Source organism: Pyricularia grisea (assembly GCF_004355905.1).
Source record: "Pyricularia grisea strain NI907 chromosome Unknown Pyricularia_grisea_NI907_Scaffold_1, whole genome shotgun sequence".
In the NCBI taxonomy this organism is placed as follows: domain Eukaryota; kingdom Fungi; phylum Ascomycota; class Sordariomycetes; order Magnaporthales; family Pyriculariaceae; genus Pyricularia; species Pyricularia grisea.
In genome coordinates, this window is record NW_022156716.1 from 5562259 (window position 1) to 5579084 (window position 16826).

Sequence of the window (16826 nt, forward strand, 5' to 3'; positions counted from 1 at the left end):
TAGGTACCAAGTTTTGTGTTTTTACCGATCACCAGGCCCTGATTTATTGGTCAACCAAGAAACTTTTGTCCGCGCGCCAGATACGATGGGCAGATTACCTGGCCAATTTCGACATCACCTTTAAATACCGTCCCGGCAAGGATAATGTGGCAGCCGATGCCCTTTCGCGCAAAACCATCGACAGCCCTACGGTCAAGGCCCGAGCTGTGTTAGACCGCACCATTGCACTAATCCCTCCAGAAAAGATCGACTCCCGACCCGGCGAACCTCTTCCAACCATTAACAACTTGGAACCCTCCGCACCTCAAGGAGCTGACCTAGTGGCCCTTATCCTGGAAGAGAACCTAAAACAGAACCTAGGTCGCCATGACAGTCTGTTAACGGTACCCGAGACTACCCAGGATGGCAAGATCTCCTTAAGAACGGCTCTCATCCGCGAAGCTCATGAGCCCAAGATCTTCGGCCATGGAGGCCAGAACAAAACCCTGAGCCGCCTGAAAAGAGATTACTGGTGGCCCGACCGAAATCGAGACGTCAAACGCTACATTAAGAATTGTCGCGAATGTCAACGCAACAAGGTACGACATGATAAGACGCCTGGGCTGCTGCACCCACTGGAGATCCCTAGACGGTGTTGGCAGCACGTGATGGTAGACGGCAAAGCTATGCCCAAGGATAAAGAAGGCTACGATTACGTCTGGGTTTTTATCTGCCGACTAACCAAACTTTTGGCCACCCTACCGGGAAAGAAGACGGACACCGCGGAGACCTTGGCCATGCGGTATTATCAGACCGTGTACCGTTGGAAAGGCGTCCCCGACTTATGGCTTTCCGACAACGCCGGACCGTTTATATCCGAGTTCCTAAACACTTTAAACGAGTTGACAGGAACAAAGCATAAACATGGAAGCGCCCGCCACCCTCAAAGTCAGGGCAGCGTCGAAATTACCAACGCTAAATTGGATCAGAAAATGCGCTTTTATGTAGACAAATACCAAACGAATTGGCGACGGCATATTCCCGCCTTCGACTTCGGCCACAACTCGTCCGTTCACGCCTCTATCGGCATGGCACCGATCGAAGCAGAAACAGGAGCTCGCCCTAGAGACCCGCTCTCTCTACCTTTACCCGAAAAAGACCTGGAGATCGGTCAGCAACAAAAGGCGCTGGAAATGGTCCGCCAAGCCCGGCAAGCTCAGGAACTGGCCCGCAACAACGGACTCGGGGCGCAAATAGAGCAACAGAGGCAGGCTAACAAGAAACGGCGACCGGTCGACTTTACGGTGGGAGATGCGGTTTACGTTAGCAAAAAGGGGTTTTCCACAGAAGCTCCTACGACCAAGTTGGACTCGCAAAATGCAGGACCATGGACGATTCTCGAGGAAAAGGGTCACAGCTTCATTCTCGACACCCCTGCCTGGTATAAAGGTAGTAAGCTGTTCCACGCCAGCCGACTGCGCAAGGCAGCAACGGATCCATTACCTCAGCAGTATCAAAAGCTGGAACCACCGGTCGAAATTAACGGAGAACCGGAGTGGGAGGTGGAGCAAGTGTTGGCCTCACGTCTATTCGGACGAAAGAAGACGTTGCAATATCAGGTATCGTGGGTCGGACTCGACCCTGATGAGACATGGTATGAGGCCCGCGACTTGAAAAACTCACCAGTACTGCTGGATACCTTTCACAGGGAGTACCCCGACGCAGCAGGACCTCCGGTAAATTTGCAACAGTGGATCAGGAGCGCAGCAGAGGATGTTTTTGCGGAGGACGGACCCGAGGACAATGTTGCCGAGCACGATGCGAAAAAGACACGAGAGCGGAGGAAGGCCCCGAGGAGACACACGTGACAAACTCAAGACTCTGACCGCCTACGTCGATCAGGCCTTAGAGGGGGGTAATGTGAGGATCAGGCCCCTAGACCTACCCTCAGAATCACGACTCGGCTCCACACCGAGCCAGGGATCGGACAAGGATCCACTACCTCCGGATTTAAGCGCGTCTCTTGAGCGCGTCGTCGATTGTAATTTCTCTCTTCTCTTCAGTTTAGAATTTTCGTCGATAGCGCCTAATACACTGAGGTTCTCCAATGTATGCCTGGCCGTGACAAAAGCCAAAATAAACCAATATTATTTATAAAAGAATATATAGACGCAAATTAGGCTAATGATTTGTATAAAAAACGCTCCACTACTGGATATATATTTAGTTTATCCAATAATAATAATATAAATAATAAAAATATTATAAGTTGGGCTTCGCAGCTACAAAAAACAGTGGTATTATCGTTAATTAAAACTAAATATATGGTTTTACGGGACGCCGTTAAAAAAGCTATTTATTTAAATAATATGCTCACTTATATTAATAATAATATAAAATTAGGGTTTAATATAAAAATATCTGTAATTTTAGTGGATAATACGTCGATTATAAAATTAGCCGAAAACCCGGAATTTTATAAAAGGTCCAAATATATCGATATTATATACCATTTTAACCGCGAAGCGGTAAATAATAAATAAATGGAAATAAAATATATACCAACAAAACTAAATATAGCTGATTTTTTAACAAAATCAGTGCCTGGACCTTTATATAAAAAATTTATAAAGCATGCGAATATAAATAATAGTAAAAACCCATAAATAAATAATATATATATAATATAATTATATATATAAATAAATAAAATAAATAAATAAATAAATAAATAAATAACGTATCCACGAGCTAATTTGTTTTAATAAATATAAAAAATAAATTACGGGGGTATATTAACAGGAGCCGATTTTATAAAGCTACCTTATACCCAAATTAAATAAATAAACAAAATAAATAAATAAAACGCATACACGTACAAAATTTAAATATTACGTTTTTTTTACAATAAAGCAAATAAAACAAATAAATAATATAGTTTAATGGTATAATTTATATAATAATAAATATAATAATAATATAAAGTGTATAAATTCGATTCCCAATATTATCGCATTTTTTTATAAATGTAATAAATGCAATAAATAATCCAGGTAAACGGTTCCAACCAGCCCTGCGTGGCCAAAACCGGTTACGTGGTTTTACCCCGCACTTCCGGCAATCCGGATCGAAGAAATTATACCATGGAATCGGTATACGTATCCAATTCCAATACTTTATATAATAACGAATATAATAACGATTTTATAATTAATTGTACAATTAATTATACAAATAATATAAAATTTTTACTATCCGTTAGTAGACGGTTATCTGCCATTCTACGGTTTAATTATCCCTACAAATAATTTCCAACCTTAAAACCTTAAAGTTACCTTGTAACCTCCCTTAGAATTAAGTGGGAAAATTATAAATATAAAGAAAACATTTGGGAACTTTTTAACCACTTCCAGGATTACCAAAAACCATTCCGCCAGTATTATTAGGAATTGGAATTGCGAACAAGTTAGCCAAAGAAGAGAGGACGGCCAAAGAGAGTATTACCTACCATTTTTAGGAATTAAATTTGCAAATACCCAGTTTTGTAAATTAGTACCTAATACCGAGGACCAGTCGACGATATCGATATAACCCAGGGAGCGTAGTTCCGGGACCAGACCCGATTCGGAAAGATTATCGAAAGGTAATTTGTCTGAAGGAGGTTACGAGGTAGCTTTAAGGTTTTAAGGTTGGAGATCACTTGTAGGGATAATTAAACCGTAGAATGGCAGATAACCGTCTGCTAGCGGATAGTAGAAATTTGTATTGTTTGTATAGTTGATTGCACAATTGATTGTAAGATCGTTATTATGTTCGTTGTTATGTAGAGTATTAGAATTGGATACGTGTACCAATTCTATGGCATGATCTCTTCGATCCGGATTGCCGGAAGTGCGGGGTAGAACCACGTGACCGGTTCTGCCACGCAGGGCTGGCTGGAACCGTTCACCTGGATCACTTATTGCACTTATTGCACTTATAAGAAAATGCGACAATACTGGGAATCGAACTCATGCACTTTATATTATTGTTATATTTATTATATGAATTATACCACTAAGCTATATTACTTATTTGTCTTATTTGCTTTATTGTAAAAAAGACGTAATATTTAAAGCTTTGTGCGTGCATGCGTTTTATTTATTTATTTTGTTTATTTATTTATTTTGGGTACAGGGTAGCCTTATAAAATCGGCTCCTGTTAACAATTTGTCGACCCCCAAACAATCTTTTTTTATAGTATTTTTTACCGACAATTTAGCATTTAAGCGGATAGTTTTAATTTTATTACGAAATTAAAGGAGGCGTTTTTATTTGCGTAATCGTAATAACCGGTTGAATTTTTCGGACGATTTTCGCTGGAGACGCGCAATTTCCTGCTGTATACGGAAAATATCGTTTTTAACTTCAGATTCCTACAATTCCAACTTTTTTTTTTTTAATTTAATCGACCTATTGGAAGAACGGGTTAAATTGTAAAATAAAAAAAAAACTTTTACGCGAAAGGAAAATTACCTATAATTGGTAATAGGGATAAAAATGGTATTATATTTCCGATTACGACGGATATATTTATTATATCGAAAAATCGATAAGATTATACGATACGAATGGCCACGGGTTTTACAAAAAAAATACGGTATAATTTCGAAACTTTCGAAAACGATAGTTTCGGCTAGACGTTTACGGCGAACGGAGGACGCGGAAATAAGGCGGATAGGCTGCGACCGTTTTTTAATTCGGGATAATATCGCGGTTAGTAAAAAAAAACGAAAGGAATTTCGGAAAAAGAATAAGGGAGCGACCTATTTATACGGCCACGGGATTTGGTTTTGGGAAAAAAGATTTAATATTACGACCAAGGTTAGGACCGATATAATTGGGTAAAAACGAAGAGAATATCGGGAACCTAAGCCAAAATTATTAGGAATTGCGGATTAAAAATAAAAAAAAAGGAATATAAGGTTACGTAATAATAAAATAAAAAACTTTAATCCGATTACCGGGATTAAAATAATTATAATTATTGTTAAAAAAATAATTGGACTAACGGTAATTATTTTAAAATAATTATAATTATTTATATAAGAGTAATTATATTTGGAATATAGTTTATATAAAATACGTTTATTATTATATAAATAAATTCGATTTTAGGATTGTTTAGTAATAATTAAATTTTAATTAACTTTAATATTTATTTAAGACCGATTATAATTTTACCCCAGTTATTGAAAATCCCCAGTTATCCAGTTAAAACGTTTAGTTGTTTTAACCTATTGTATTTTATTATAAAAATAGGTTACCCCGATACCTTAATCGTAATATATACGTTTTTATGGTTTTTACTTTAAAAAATCGTATAAAATTAACCGAATATATTATACATCCAAATTAAAATTTTAAATATAATTTAAATTTTAATTTATTTAATGGATTTTACCTTATATTTATTACATTTAAATTCGAATTTTAAACAATAAAAATAACAAATATATATTATTTTTAATATTTCGATTATTATTAACGTTAAAAATATATATATTATACCATTGAAAAGCGGTTTTTTGGTTTTATATACGTACCAAATTTGGCCTGTATCGGGCATTCGGTTGGATTATTATAAAGGTTATAAGAGCAAAAGAGAAATGACCACTTTAGGGCCCTGACCACTTTAGGCCCGCCCGGTTTAGTCATAGGGAATAGTCTTAGGGCTCATCCCTAAACGCGAGCTCCACAATTAAACGTGGCTTAATCGTGGCTTTGCTTGTACCTGTGGGTCCAACCAAAGATTACTCTGGTTTAGGTTTAAGGATAATTTGTTTATTTTGGGTTTAAGTGGAGGTAATTTCGGCAATTCGGCGACCGACACTCCGTTATAATTAATTAAATAAAAATCGCAAAAATAAACGGTTTATACGTTGGATATAGGAATTAACGAAATAATTAACAACGATTTAATTTATATTTTTAATCGTTATATTGGTCGAATTGGGATATAGGTACCTTTAATTTTCAAATGGAGGTTGGATTTTTAATAAATTTTTGATTTTTTTGATTTTTTTTAATTATATTTTTATTTCTGAATAAAATTTAAAAATGTTTGCACGTGGGGGGTGGTATATACGTATATATTATATATTTAATATTTGGTTAATATTTTACGTAATATAAGGTATTTAATATTCGAATAGGTAAAATATTAAATATTTTTAATAAATTTTGCAGTTGAAACGGGTTTATATTTTTACCAATTTTAACGATATTAAAACCAAATTTTTAACAATTATATACCCGGTATAAATAAACGTTTACGTTAAAAAATTTTTTAAATATTATTTAAATTGCGTATTTTATATATAAATTTAATATAATTTATATATTTTTAAATTTTATTATATATTTATTTTAAATTAAATAAAAAAATAAACGTTGTTTTTATTATTATATATAATTAATATAAAAATTTATTATATCGAAATTTTTTATTATAAAACCGTTTATTAATAAATATATTAATTATTAAATATTTATATAAAATATTAAATTTAACGTATATTTATATAAATAAAAAAATAACGAACGATAATTTGGAAAAAAAAACTATACGTAGGGGTTAATATAATTATACCAATTATTATTTAAAAATAAAAAATTTATATATATTATTATTTATATATAAATTTTTAAATAAGGCGTTAAAAATAATAATATTATTATTTAATTTTATTTTAATTTGTTTATAACGTATATAAATATAAGGTTTTACCCATTAAAAAGCCCTAATTTCAGGCCTTATACCAATATTTTTACTATATTTATCCCATCTTTATTTAATTAAATATTCGTAAATAAAAAATATACAATGTTTTTATTATATCGTTATTGCGTATATAATGTATATATAATGCGTATATTGTGCAATTTTATCGCTTGCGACAAAAATCGACAATATATCCTCAAACTAAAACGGGCGCGATTTTTTCGGCCGATTTGATTGGCCGAAAAGCCATGTGGCTAAAAGGTACATGGAGCGCCCGGTCCACCATTGCGAAGCAAGGGTGGTCTAGTTTAAGCACTAAGACTATATAGGGAGTTAATTTATTACCTATCTATATAATCTCAGGGCTTATCCCTAAACGCAAACTCCATTAATTGAGCCGTGGCTTAATTCGTGGTTTTGCTTGTACCTGTGGGTCCAACCAAAGATTACTTTGGTTTAGGTTTGAGGATAATTTGTTTATTTTGGGCTTAAGTGGAGGTAATTTCGTCAATTCGGCGACCGATATTCCGTTATAATTAATTAAATAAAAATCGCAAAAATAAACGGTTTATACGTTGGATATAGCAATTAACGAAATAATTGACAACAATTTATTTTGTATTTTTAATGGTTATATTGGTCGAATTGGGATATGGGTGCCCTTGATTTTTAAGTGGAGGTTGGTTTTGTAATAAATATTGGAATTTTTCGATTTTTTTTGATTATATTTTTATTTTTCGATATAATTTAAAACTTTTTGTACGTGGAAAGTAATATATACGTATATATTATATATATAAAACTTGGCTAATATATTACGTAATATAAGGTGTTAAATATTCGAATAGGTTAAATATCAAATATTTTTAATAAATTTTGCAATCGAAATGGGTTTATATTTTTACCAATTTTAACGATATTAAAACCAAAATTTTAACGATTAAATAACCGGTATAAACAAACGTCCACGTTAAAAAAAGTTTAAATATTATTAAATTTGCGTATTTTATATTTAAATTTAATAAAATTTGCATATTTTTAAATTTTATTTTATATTTATTTTAAATTAAATAAAAAAATAAACGTTATTTTATTATTATATATAATTAATAATAAAATTTATTATATCGAAATTTTTAATTATAAAACCTTTTATTAATAAATATATTAATTATTAAATATTTATATAAAATATTAAATTTAACGTATATTTATATAAATAAAAAATTCACGAACGATAATTTCGATAAAATATCTGTACGTGGGTGCTAATATAATTATATTTATCATTATTTTAAAATAAAAAACTTATATATATTATTATTTATATATAAATTTTTAAATAGGGCGTTAAAAATAGTAATATTATTATTTATTTTTATTTTAATTTTTATGTAAGATATATAAATATAAGGTTTTTACCGTTAAAAAGCCCTAATTTTAAACATTATAACGATATTTTTACCATATTTTTACCATTTTTATTTAATTAAATATTCGTAAATAGAAAATACACAGTTAAAAAACTGTATCGCCGTTACGCATATAATGACGTACAGTGTATATACAGTGCGTATACTGTGCAATTCTGTCGCTTGCGACGAAAATCAACAACATGTCCTCAGACTAGAACGGGCGCGATCTTTTCGGCCAATTTGATTGGTCGAAAAGCCGTGTGGCTAAAAGGTACATGGAGCGCCCGGTCCACCCTGCAACGCAGGGGGTCTAGTCTGAGCACTGAGACTACTGTCTGCAGTAGGTTGTACCTGAACTGAACAAGTACTGCATGTAATTTCTGTAAAGCTTAACTGGAGGTAGGTACGGATATCCACCCTGCCTTGCTTGCCTAGGTAGGTAAGGTAAGGTAAGGTATCCATGTGCATGGTTGTTTCGCGCAGCTCAGCCCCCAACAACTCGGTGGGTGCCACACACATACCGGCCTTACGTGTACCGTAATTACCTATCCACCTACCCTAGGCGCCTGGTTTAAGTCCGGAGCGCCTCTATCGTTCACATTCCGAATCCCCGGTGAATTCGTCATATAAGAATCAGCCGGGCGCCGTGCGTCGACGCCCGTAGCACCCGGCATGATCAACAATACTCGAGTCGTGTTAGCAGCTGCCTCGCTCTCTTCAGTCGCGCCGCGTTTTCCCAACACTTCCTCTACTACCAGCTGCAACAACAACAACAACAACAGCAACAACGCCAACAACACAAGCGTAAGCGTCAGCGTCGGCAACAACAAAAGCAACAGCACAAGCGCAACAATATCCCTGTCGAGTGGCGAGAGTATTCCCTCGTCGGCAAAGACTAGGCTCGCAAGGACAACCTCCACGTCTAGACAGCAGCCACCGACCTCCCCGCAAGTCGCAACTCCAGAGCCTCAGTATCCCGAACCCCCCGCTCTGCGCACAATGTCGGCTTACTTTCCACTTGGTTACAAGGAGGCTGCATACCAATGGGTAAGTTTTCTTTCAATTCTTTTTTATAGTCTTTTCTCTGCCTGCGTAGTTACTAACATCAAATCGCCAGTGGACAAGCGTAACACCGCCAATAGCACAGCAAAACCTCCTCTCATACATCCCCTACATCAAAGCCTCGCTGGGTGCAGCCGCAGCAACAGCTATTCACAAGCCTGATTCTATCACCCAATCTGATCCCTATGGCCGACGGACGTGGCGCACCAGCCTGGTGCAGCTCTCTGGGAAGGACAGAGCCATAAATGAGTTCACTATCGAGAGGGAAGGCGAGGAGGTTGACAACACGCTAGTCGTACTGCACGGCTACGGCGCTGGGCTTGGTTTCTTCTACAAGAACTTTGAGCCTCTCAGCCGCGACCCTGGCTGGAGGCTGCACTCACTAGACCTGCTTGGCATGGGCAACTCATCACGGCCCCCCTTCAAGGTGCACGCCAAGGAACAGAAGGCCAAGATCAGGGAGGCCGAGGATTGGTTTGTCGATGCGCTCGAGGAGTGGCGTCGCATCCGGAAAATCGAAAAATTCACGCTGCTTGGGCATTCTCTGGGTGGCTATTTGGCGATATCATACGCTATCAAGTACCCTGGACATCTCAACAAACTCATTCTAGCCTCTCCTGTTGGTATTCCCGAGGATCCATATGCCGTCAACGCGGAAATGCCGGAGCCGAGCTCCTCAACCATAGCAAACGAGTTTACGCAAGACCAAAAAGAGGACATTGTCAAGGCGACGGAGCCCGTAAAAGACAAAAACAACTTTCTCAACGCACGGACAAAAGCAGAGGCTAGGTCTGCGAACGACAAGGAGCCGCCGAAAAGGCCGATCAACAAGTGGTTCGTCTGGCTCTGGGACGCCAACGTCTCGCCCTTCAGCCTCGTGCGGCTCTCCGGGCCTTTCGGTCCACGTCTTGTCTCCGGTTGGACGAGCCGGCGCTTCAGCCATCTCCCCCTGGCCGAGTCGCAGGCCCTACACGACTACTCGTATTCGCTCTTCCGCCAACGCGGGAGCGGCGAGTACGCCCTGGCGTACCTGCTCGCGCCTGGCGCCTTTGCCCGCAGTCCCATGATCAACCGGATCCATGAGGTCGGTCGGCAGGTCTTCAAGAAGGAAGACGGCTCCCAGACTCGCGAGACGGGCATTCCAGTCGTTTTCATGTACGGCGAGCAGGACTGGATGGATATAAACGGCGGCTATGCGGCGGAGGAGAAGCTCAAGGCCAGGTCTAGGCAGGCGCTGTTGCACGGCACCGAGGAGGAGAAGAGGAAAGAGAACGGCAGGGCGAGGGTCGTGTCGATCCCCAAGGCCGGTCACCATCTGTACATCGACAACGCCGATGAGTTCAACAGGGTCGTCATGGAGGAGTTGAGGGCCACGGCGGATCAGGTTCGCAAGGAGAAATCAGCTTGAAGAAAATGATAAATCTAAAGAGGCGTTGTTCGGAGTTTTGAGGGTTTTGCGCATGCGTTTTCACGCTAGCTGATGTACAAAAGAACGAGGCACGCAGTCATTTGTTTACGTGGAGTCCTTTTTTTCTTTCTTATCTTGATTCTTGAATAGTTTAAAAATGCATGGCGTCTGGTCCACTTGGTACTTACATGCTTATAAATAGATTAGAGGCACAATAGCTGGTCGATCCCGATCAGGGGCTGGTTCATATATACATGCGTCATATACGAAGCTCTTGTGCATTTCTTTCCGGTCATGATTTTAACTTGACCTGTACTTCACATTGTCGCATCTGAACGAAAAGCGAAGGGCTCGATTTACATTGTAATTTCAATGACTACATCGAGTAATGTCACCAGACCTTGTCCAAGGCTGTTGTATCTTCTAAAGTTGATAGGAGAGAGAAAGAGAGAAAGACACAAATGGATGCAATAAAGCTCATATAAAAGATTATTTCCAAGAAATGGCCAAGAGGAACTCCAAATAGTCGACAAAGGAGAATAAAAAAGAAACCAAATAAGAAACGCCCCGACGCCAATGACAGAACAACCTATCTATCCTGCGTTGAATCATTGAACAAGAAGAGTGACCATGTCAGCTGCTCACATACGTCCGCCTAAATCATCTTCGCTTTCACGGAAAACACTTCTCCTCAGTGGGCTTCCATGCTGCGCATTGATGGTTCGAGTCTGCTGCTGCGGCCGCACGCCCAGATAATCCTGGGGCTCGTCGTCGGCCGTGGGCGGCGACACCAGAGGCGGTGTTCCTACTAGAGGATGGTCGCCGCCTGGCGCGGTGGGCCCACTGCTCGCGGGGCTGATGATGTTGTTTGCTTGGGCTGAGGATATGTCGGCGGTGTAGTTACTTGACCCGTCGGCGTTCATATATTGCGAGAGGGGGCCGCGCCCAGGAGAGCCGATGGCAGTCCCGCTATGGACTGAGGACACCGTATCATCGGACAAGTGTCGCAAGTGTCGGCGCTCATGGTCGCTGATTCCCGAGACACCCGACTCGTTGCGAGGAGATGGGCTCTGCTGGCGATCCGGCTGGTAGTTTTGAGTAGCGGCCATCCCGACCCCTGCCCCGACGCCGCCGTATCCGCCTACCGAGCCAAGGGCTGGCGAATCGGGACGAACGCCTGGGATAGCGTCGTCACTGCGGAAGCCACCTTCGCTCGGCCCCGAAACTCTCGAGATGCCCGAGGCATGGTCGGTCTGGGTTATTGACGAGTATAGGTTCGAGCTGTGGATGGATCCCCCATGGTTCTGATGTAGGTGGGAGTGTTTGTTGATGATCTCTACGGGCGTGAGACCTGTGTCTTGTAGCTCAATGCGAGGAGATGTGTCTGGTTGACTAGACGTTAGCTGGATTGGTCTTGAAAGGTCAAGGGGGATCAACTCGCAGATTCTTCACGTACCCATCAGTTCAGCTACCTGAGTATCCATCATCTCTGCTGGTGGCGGGGCCGGCTTATGAACAGGTGTGACAGAAGGCACTGGCTGAACCATTCCAGGAGTGATCGGCGTGCCAGTTTCCATGTCAGGAGTGAAATAGGTATCCTCTGTTGCCGTCACTGTCGGCGCCTTGCTTTCGCTGGGATGGCCACGCATCCAAGAAATAATCTTGTTGCCATTCTCATCCCTCTCCTCAGTCACCTCGCCATCGCCTTGAGCTTGACGGCGACGGCGGCGCCTCAAGCATATAACGGCAAGGGCGATGATGGCAATGACAAGGATGCCAACCAGAGAACCAACAAGGGGCCACGTAAAGCTGGGAGGGCCGCCGCTATTGCCACCGCCATTGGCTTGTGAGCCCTCACTGGCGGTAGAGGCGTATGGGTAGTAGGTGGCGATTTTCGAAGTTGGATAACTCTCTGCGAAGACGCTTCCAAGCTCTGAACTCTTCCATCCTGTAGGGTCGGGTGACTTCAAAGTAGCGCCGCCGTGCTCATCGCCACCGATCATGGCGTTTATCATCAAAGGGACGCCGTACTTGCTGTACTTTGCGGGATCGTACGCATCCAGCCACTTCAGTGAGGTCAGGTTGAAGACCTGTATCACACTTCCTTCCACACAGGAGGACCTCGCGCCCGTTAAAGGGGTATACCCTCCAATTACCATCATCTGATCCGGGTAAGGCATCACACATTTGTGACCTGCACGAGCGCGACTGGGCTTTCCAGAGTATACCTTCATCCAATGGAACGAAGGGAGCGAGAGGAGATAGACGTCGTCGCTGAAATCCTTGAGCGGGTCGAGTCCGTTGTATCCTCCATACCAGTATATGCTGACGCTAGACATGTCTTGCGCGGGGGCCACCACAGTACAACCTCGGGCCATGGTTCCCGGCGGCTGTCCGTTGGTGGGCTGTTGATACCATTTGTCGTTGGCGATGTCGTATACGTCAATGGTGTTCATAAAGTCACGACCATCAGAGTCCTGTAATCCTCATTATTTAGCGTTCAGACTCGCCACATTGACAATCGGGGCAGGTTGTGGAAGTAGTATGCACAGGTGCGGACTTACTGCCTGAGCTTGATTGGATGATCGACGGGTAACAGTAGCGTATTCTGGATATGTCACACCCCCGATAGCAAGCAGAAGGCCCTGCTTGCCGTAAGGAACCCATACCAACTCTGGATTAGCCCGACCTTTGATGTAGTCAGGAAGTGTAATGTTATTCCACCGTTTTTCGGCATCTTGACTGAGGTCCACACTGATCAATGTATTTGAGACGTTGACTGGAGTGACCGGGATCGTGCTCTGGCTCTGGGGTTGAAAGATCTCGCCATGTGACGGAGATCGCAAACCTCCGAAGTAAAAGGCCTTGTTTTCCGATGGCGCGCTTACAGCGCCGCCGTAGGCCACATAGCGGGTTATGTCTTTGTCTTGAGGCAAGCGCGCGATTTCAAATCCCCGTCGGAAGCTGGCTCCCGACCCCGATGCCTTGTAACTGAGAACGTCGTCTGCACGGGGCGCCTCCACGCTGTCCCTGCGCCGTGTCATGCCACCATAGAAGTAGAACTCATTGTCGTTGCCTATTAACCCACCATCCACATAATTCGGCGCAAAGCTGGCGCCACCCTTGGTTATAGTCCCCAGAATGGAACTTATATTGGCCGACGTATTGAAGGATTTGCCGAAGTTGAGACTGTACATGTACCCCAAGGGATTGTCTAGAGTGTCATGTTAGATACTCTATAAGTGAAACAGGGACTGGTAAACATCGACCGAGTGGCCACGTACCGTCCACAATATAAGGCCCGTACGACCCATCGGCAAGTCCTGGAGCCCATGCAAGGTGGCCTCCGTCCAAGTAAAGAGTGTCCCTCACTTGGATGGCTTTTTGGAGGCAGTCTGAGTTAGCGATAGTTTAATGGTACTCTTTCACAGGCCACACAGCAGGACTCACCTCGAAGTGCTTCCCATGTGCACATCGTGGAGTTGATCTGGTTCTCCATCCAGCCTGCTTCCTGTGCAACAGCAGTTGACCACAGGGCCATTGCTGCAACCAAGACCTTGCCCATCAGGGCATGTCTTGATCTGGACATAACGCGAGGCTTTGCAGAAGGACACTGCGGTCCTCGTTCAGCGGGATTTCTTCGTCACCGACAGGGTAGTATTGTTTTAAAAAAAAATTTAAAAAAAAAGCGGAAAAAGGTGCTGGGTAGTCCGAGAAAATTGGTTTTGTGGTGGGAGAAGCAGGTTTTGTCTGGCACCTTGCGTTGACTTGACCACACAGCAAGAAATTACAGGCGAGACATCACCATAAACAGACAAACAGAGACTTTGATGGATGGACAACGGGGTGGAATGCTATTGGAGATTAAGAGAGCAGGTTTTGGTCATCAGCAACCCTAACTCAAAGAGTGCCGAGAAGGCTCAAAGTCACGAATGCGGCAAGAAATTTACTCATGTGCTCGCATCGATGGCGAGTTTTTTCCTTTGTCCAAAAGAAGGGGACAAACAGGGAATCGAATCGGACTTTAGGACGGGATCAAGAGTCGGAGCTGGTCCCAGATGCAAGGAGGGACTGGCTCTTTCGTCGTCAGACAGGGTCAGACAGCGCCCCCAACCGTGGTTAAAAGAGGGAACAATCCAGTTGGGACAGTGTACCGGTATAATGGTTGAAATGCCCCTTTGAGGCCAGTATAAGTTGGTAGAGAAACACAAAAAAGATAAAGATCAAAATATGAATCTTGTGGCGGGCGAGGCGCAAAGTCGACCAGCTATTGGTTCGATTCCAAAAATGCTTCCTACTTCGAGCCAAGTATGGCCGGTTTGAATAGTAACCGCCCCTATCTGCAAGCATCCCGGGCCAACAAGAAGAGTGGCAAAGTTCACTGGAGGGAGTGTACCGAATCCAGAGACTGTAGGTATTGATGTGGGAGAAGTCATTATGCCGCATTCCAGACAAAGGAAACGGGCTCACTCGAGCCACGCCCGAGCAGAAAATGTCTGCACACCTTCTGCAGGCTCATAAGGTACATGCCTGGCTTGGTAGCTTGGCGTAGTCTGTTATTGGGCAGAGTTTGAGGAGGGTTAGTAGAGGGTTGCATTCTGGATGAATAGGAAGAAACTGGAGCTAGGGCTTACCCAGCTTGCCAGCTCTTGCTTACTGAGTGGATAATTCTCAGCCTTGCTACTCTCCATATAACTCCGGTTTCAATACCTATACAATGTGGATAGGTAAGGTATCTAGATGGTAGATACCTACCTTACACAGCTACAGCATCTGTGGTGTCTAGCCAACGAAGTAGGCAATGTATAGGTAGGTAGGTAAGCCTATGCACCTGATCCACGATCTTCGTTGAAGCGTAGGTAGCCAAGGCCAGGCTGACATGTAGGGCTCAAATCTGTCAGACTTGCTTCCGGCTGTAAGCGCATTGGGAACGGAAGTGGTGGGGATGATATGTCGCCTTCCTTTTGCCTCTCTTTGTTGGAGAGTCTGGCTACAACTGGAAGAAAGGCAAGCAAGGGAGTACAAATAAATGGTGGGGGGATTACATTGTTGTGAGTTTCTTCTTACCACTGAGAGTCCAGAGTCCTCCCTTCGGAGATGAATTAAAAAGTATGAAAGTCAATCACGGTCGCCGGGCGACCCCAAGGTCTTCATTCCACATTTGTTTCGTCTTTAATTCGCTCGGCAGGTGTGATGATCTATTGTCATTTACATTCCGGAGAGCCCCGATGAATTGAAAAATTGCGTTGCCATGCAACCATGCCAGCCAAATGGTTGTCACCGGCAAGTCCAGAAGTCGACGATCATGGCTACTATGGGGTTTTGAAAGAAAAAGAAAAGAAGAAAAAAATATATAACGCATAGGTCTGGCTGAGAGTCGCGTCAAAGGCCAAGCAGGATTTGCAGTCCTGCAACTAACGTAGGTACAGAGAAGGTGTAGATGAGATCGTCCAAGGTGCTAACGTTTTCGGCATCTACGTTAGCCATTCCAGATGTGGTATTCCCCACAACCCGGCAGCTTTTATTGATCATATTCGACTCATGATTGGTTGGAGATGAGAGCCACCTGAGGTTCAATCTGCACCTTCGCCGTAGACCTGCGTTGCAACAGTTCTATCCTTAAAAAGTCTTTTTAGCAAAGACGCAAAGGCATGGATTGACTGCCCGCCCTGTCTTCCAGATTGAACTCTGTCAGCTTCCACGTTAATAGTGCCGACCTACCTTGCCTAGGTACCCAGACTGAGGTTAAATTTCCCCAATAACCGAAAAAAAGGGAAAAAGGCTCCTCATGCTTTTGTATGTGCTACTAGAACTACTACTTCTAACAGACGATTTGGTCTTACCCACAATCTCCACACGCTGTACATCATTTTTTTTGTCTGTACCAGAAAGTGGCGAGAATCGGTAAGCAATCCGTGTAAGCACGCAAGCGAAGTACTCACTATCAATATCGACTGGTTGGATTCTGGGTAACCGCAGAAGTTGACCGACGAACAAGGCCCAGTCGTCTTGGCAAGGCAACAACAGCTCTCGACGATCTTATTGTGCGTGCTACTTCATAGAACACATGGCCTGGTGCAGCCAGTGGGGAAATAGTCAAGTTGATCGAATTCACTGCGCGCTGATTTTCACCAATTCAGTCTTCAATCCTTCGCAAGAACTGATAGCCCGGGCTGACGTGCGAATGGGTAGCTAGGTA

General features: G+C 42.3%; 3 protein-coding genes across 4 annotated transcripts; 1 reads left to right on the forward strand and 2 right to left on the reverse strand.

The window, feature by feature from the left end:
- Positions 1–8829: 8829 nt before the first annotated feature.
- PgNI_01710 (uncharacterized protein) lies at positions 8830–10869 on the forward strand (the record flags this gene model as incomplete). The annotated part of the gene is made up of 2 exons (XM_031121782.1): positions 8830–9204; positions 9275–10869. The coding sequence occupies 2 exons, from the start codon at positions 8830–8832 to the stop codon at positions 10625–10627; spliced, it is 1728 nt and encodes a 575-aa protein (XP_030988117.1). The 3' UTR covers positions 10628–10869.
- Positions 10870–10972: 103 nt separating this feature from the next.
- On the reverse strand, positions 10973–14377 carry PgNI_01711 (uncharacterized protein). Its single transcript, XM_031121783.1, has 5 exons — positions 14078–14377; positions 13912–14007; positions 13192–13841; positions 12084–13104; positions 10973–12011 (listed from the first exon to the last, which is right to left on the reverse strand). Exons 1-5 carry the CDS (start codon positions 14214–14216, stop codon positions 11269–11271), a joined length of 2649 nt encoding a protein of 882 aa, XP_030986600.1. The 5' UTR covers positions 14217–14377; the 3' UTR covers positions 10973–11268.
- A 600-nt stretch (positions 14378–14977) lies between these two features.
- PgNI_01712 (uncharacterized protein) lies at positions 14978–16031 on the reverse strand (the record flags this gene model as incomplete). Of its 2 annotated transcripts, none has more annotated exons than XM_031121784.1 (2): positions 15285–15298; positions 14978–15180 (listed from the first exon to the last, which is right to left on the reverse strand). In XM_031121784.1, a coding segment is annotated over exon 2 (96 nt), but the record flags the coding sequence as incomplete, so codon positions are not given. The 2 variants fall into 2 exon arrangements, with proteins under 2 accessions (XP_030988120.1, XP_030988119.1); XM_031121785.1 differs by lacking the exon at positions 14978–15180 and adding an exon at positions 15695–16031 and having other exon boundaries at positions 15298–15501.
- Between the last annotated feature and the right edge of the window lie 795 nt (positions 16032–16826).

Excerpts from the sequence above, each read along its gene's own strand:
- PgNI_01711 (XM_031121783.1), bottom strand. The coding sequence starts at position 14,216 with ATGTCCAGATCAAGACATGCCCTGATGGGCAAGGTCTTGGTTGCAGCA. Across the intron at positions 14,008-14,077 it reads CACATGGGAAGCACTTCGAG|CCATCCAAGTGAGGGACACT; the intron begins GTGAGTCCTGCT and ends GCCTCCAAAAAG. Across the intron at positions 13,842-13,911 it reads CGGGCCTTATATTGTGGACG|ACAATCCCTTGGGGTACATG; the intron begins GTACGTGGCCAC and ends ATGACACTCTAG.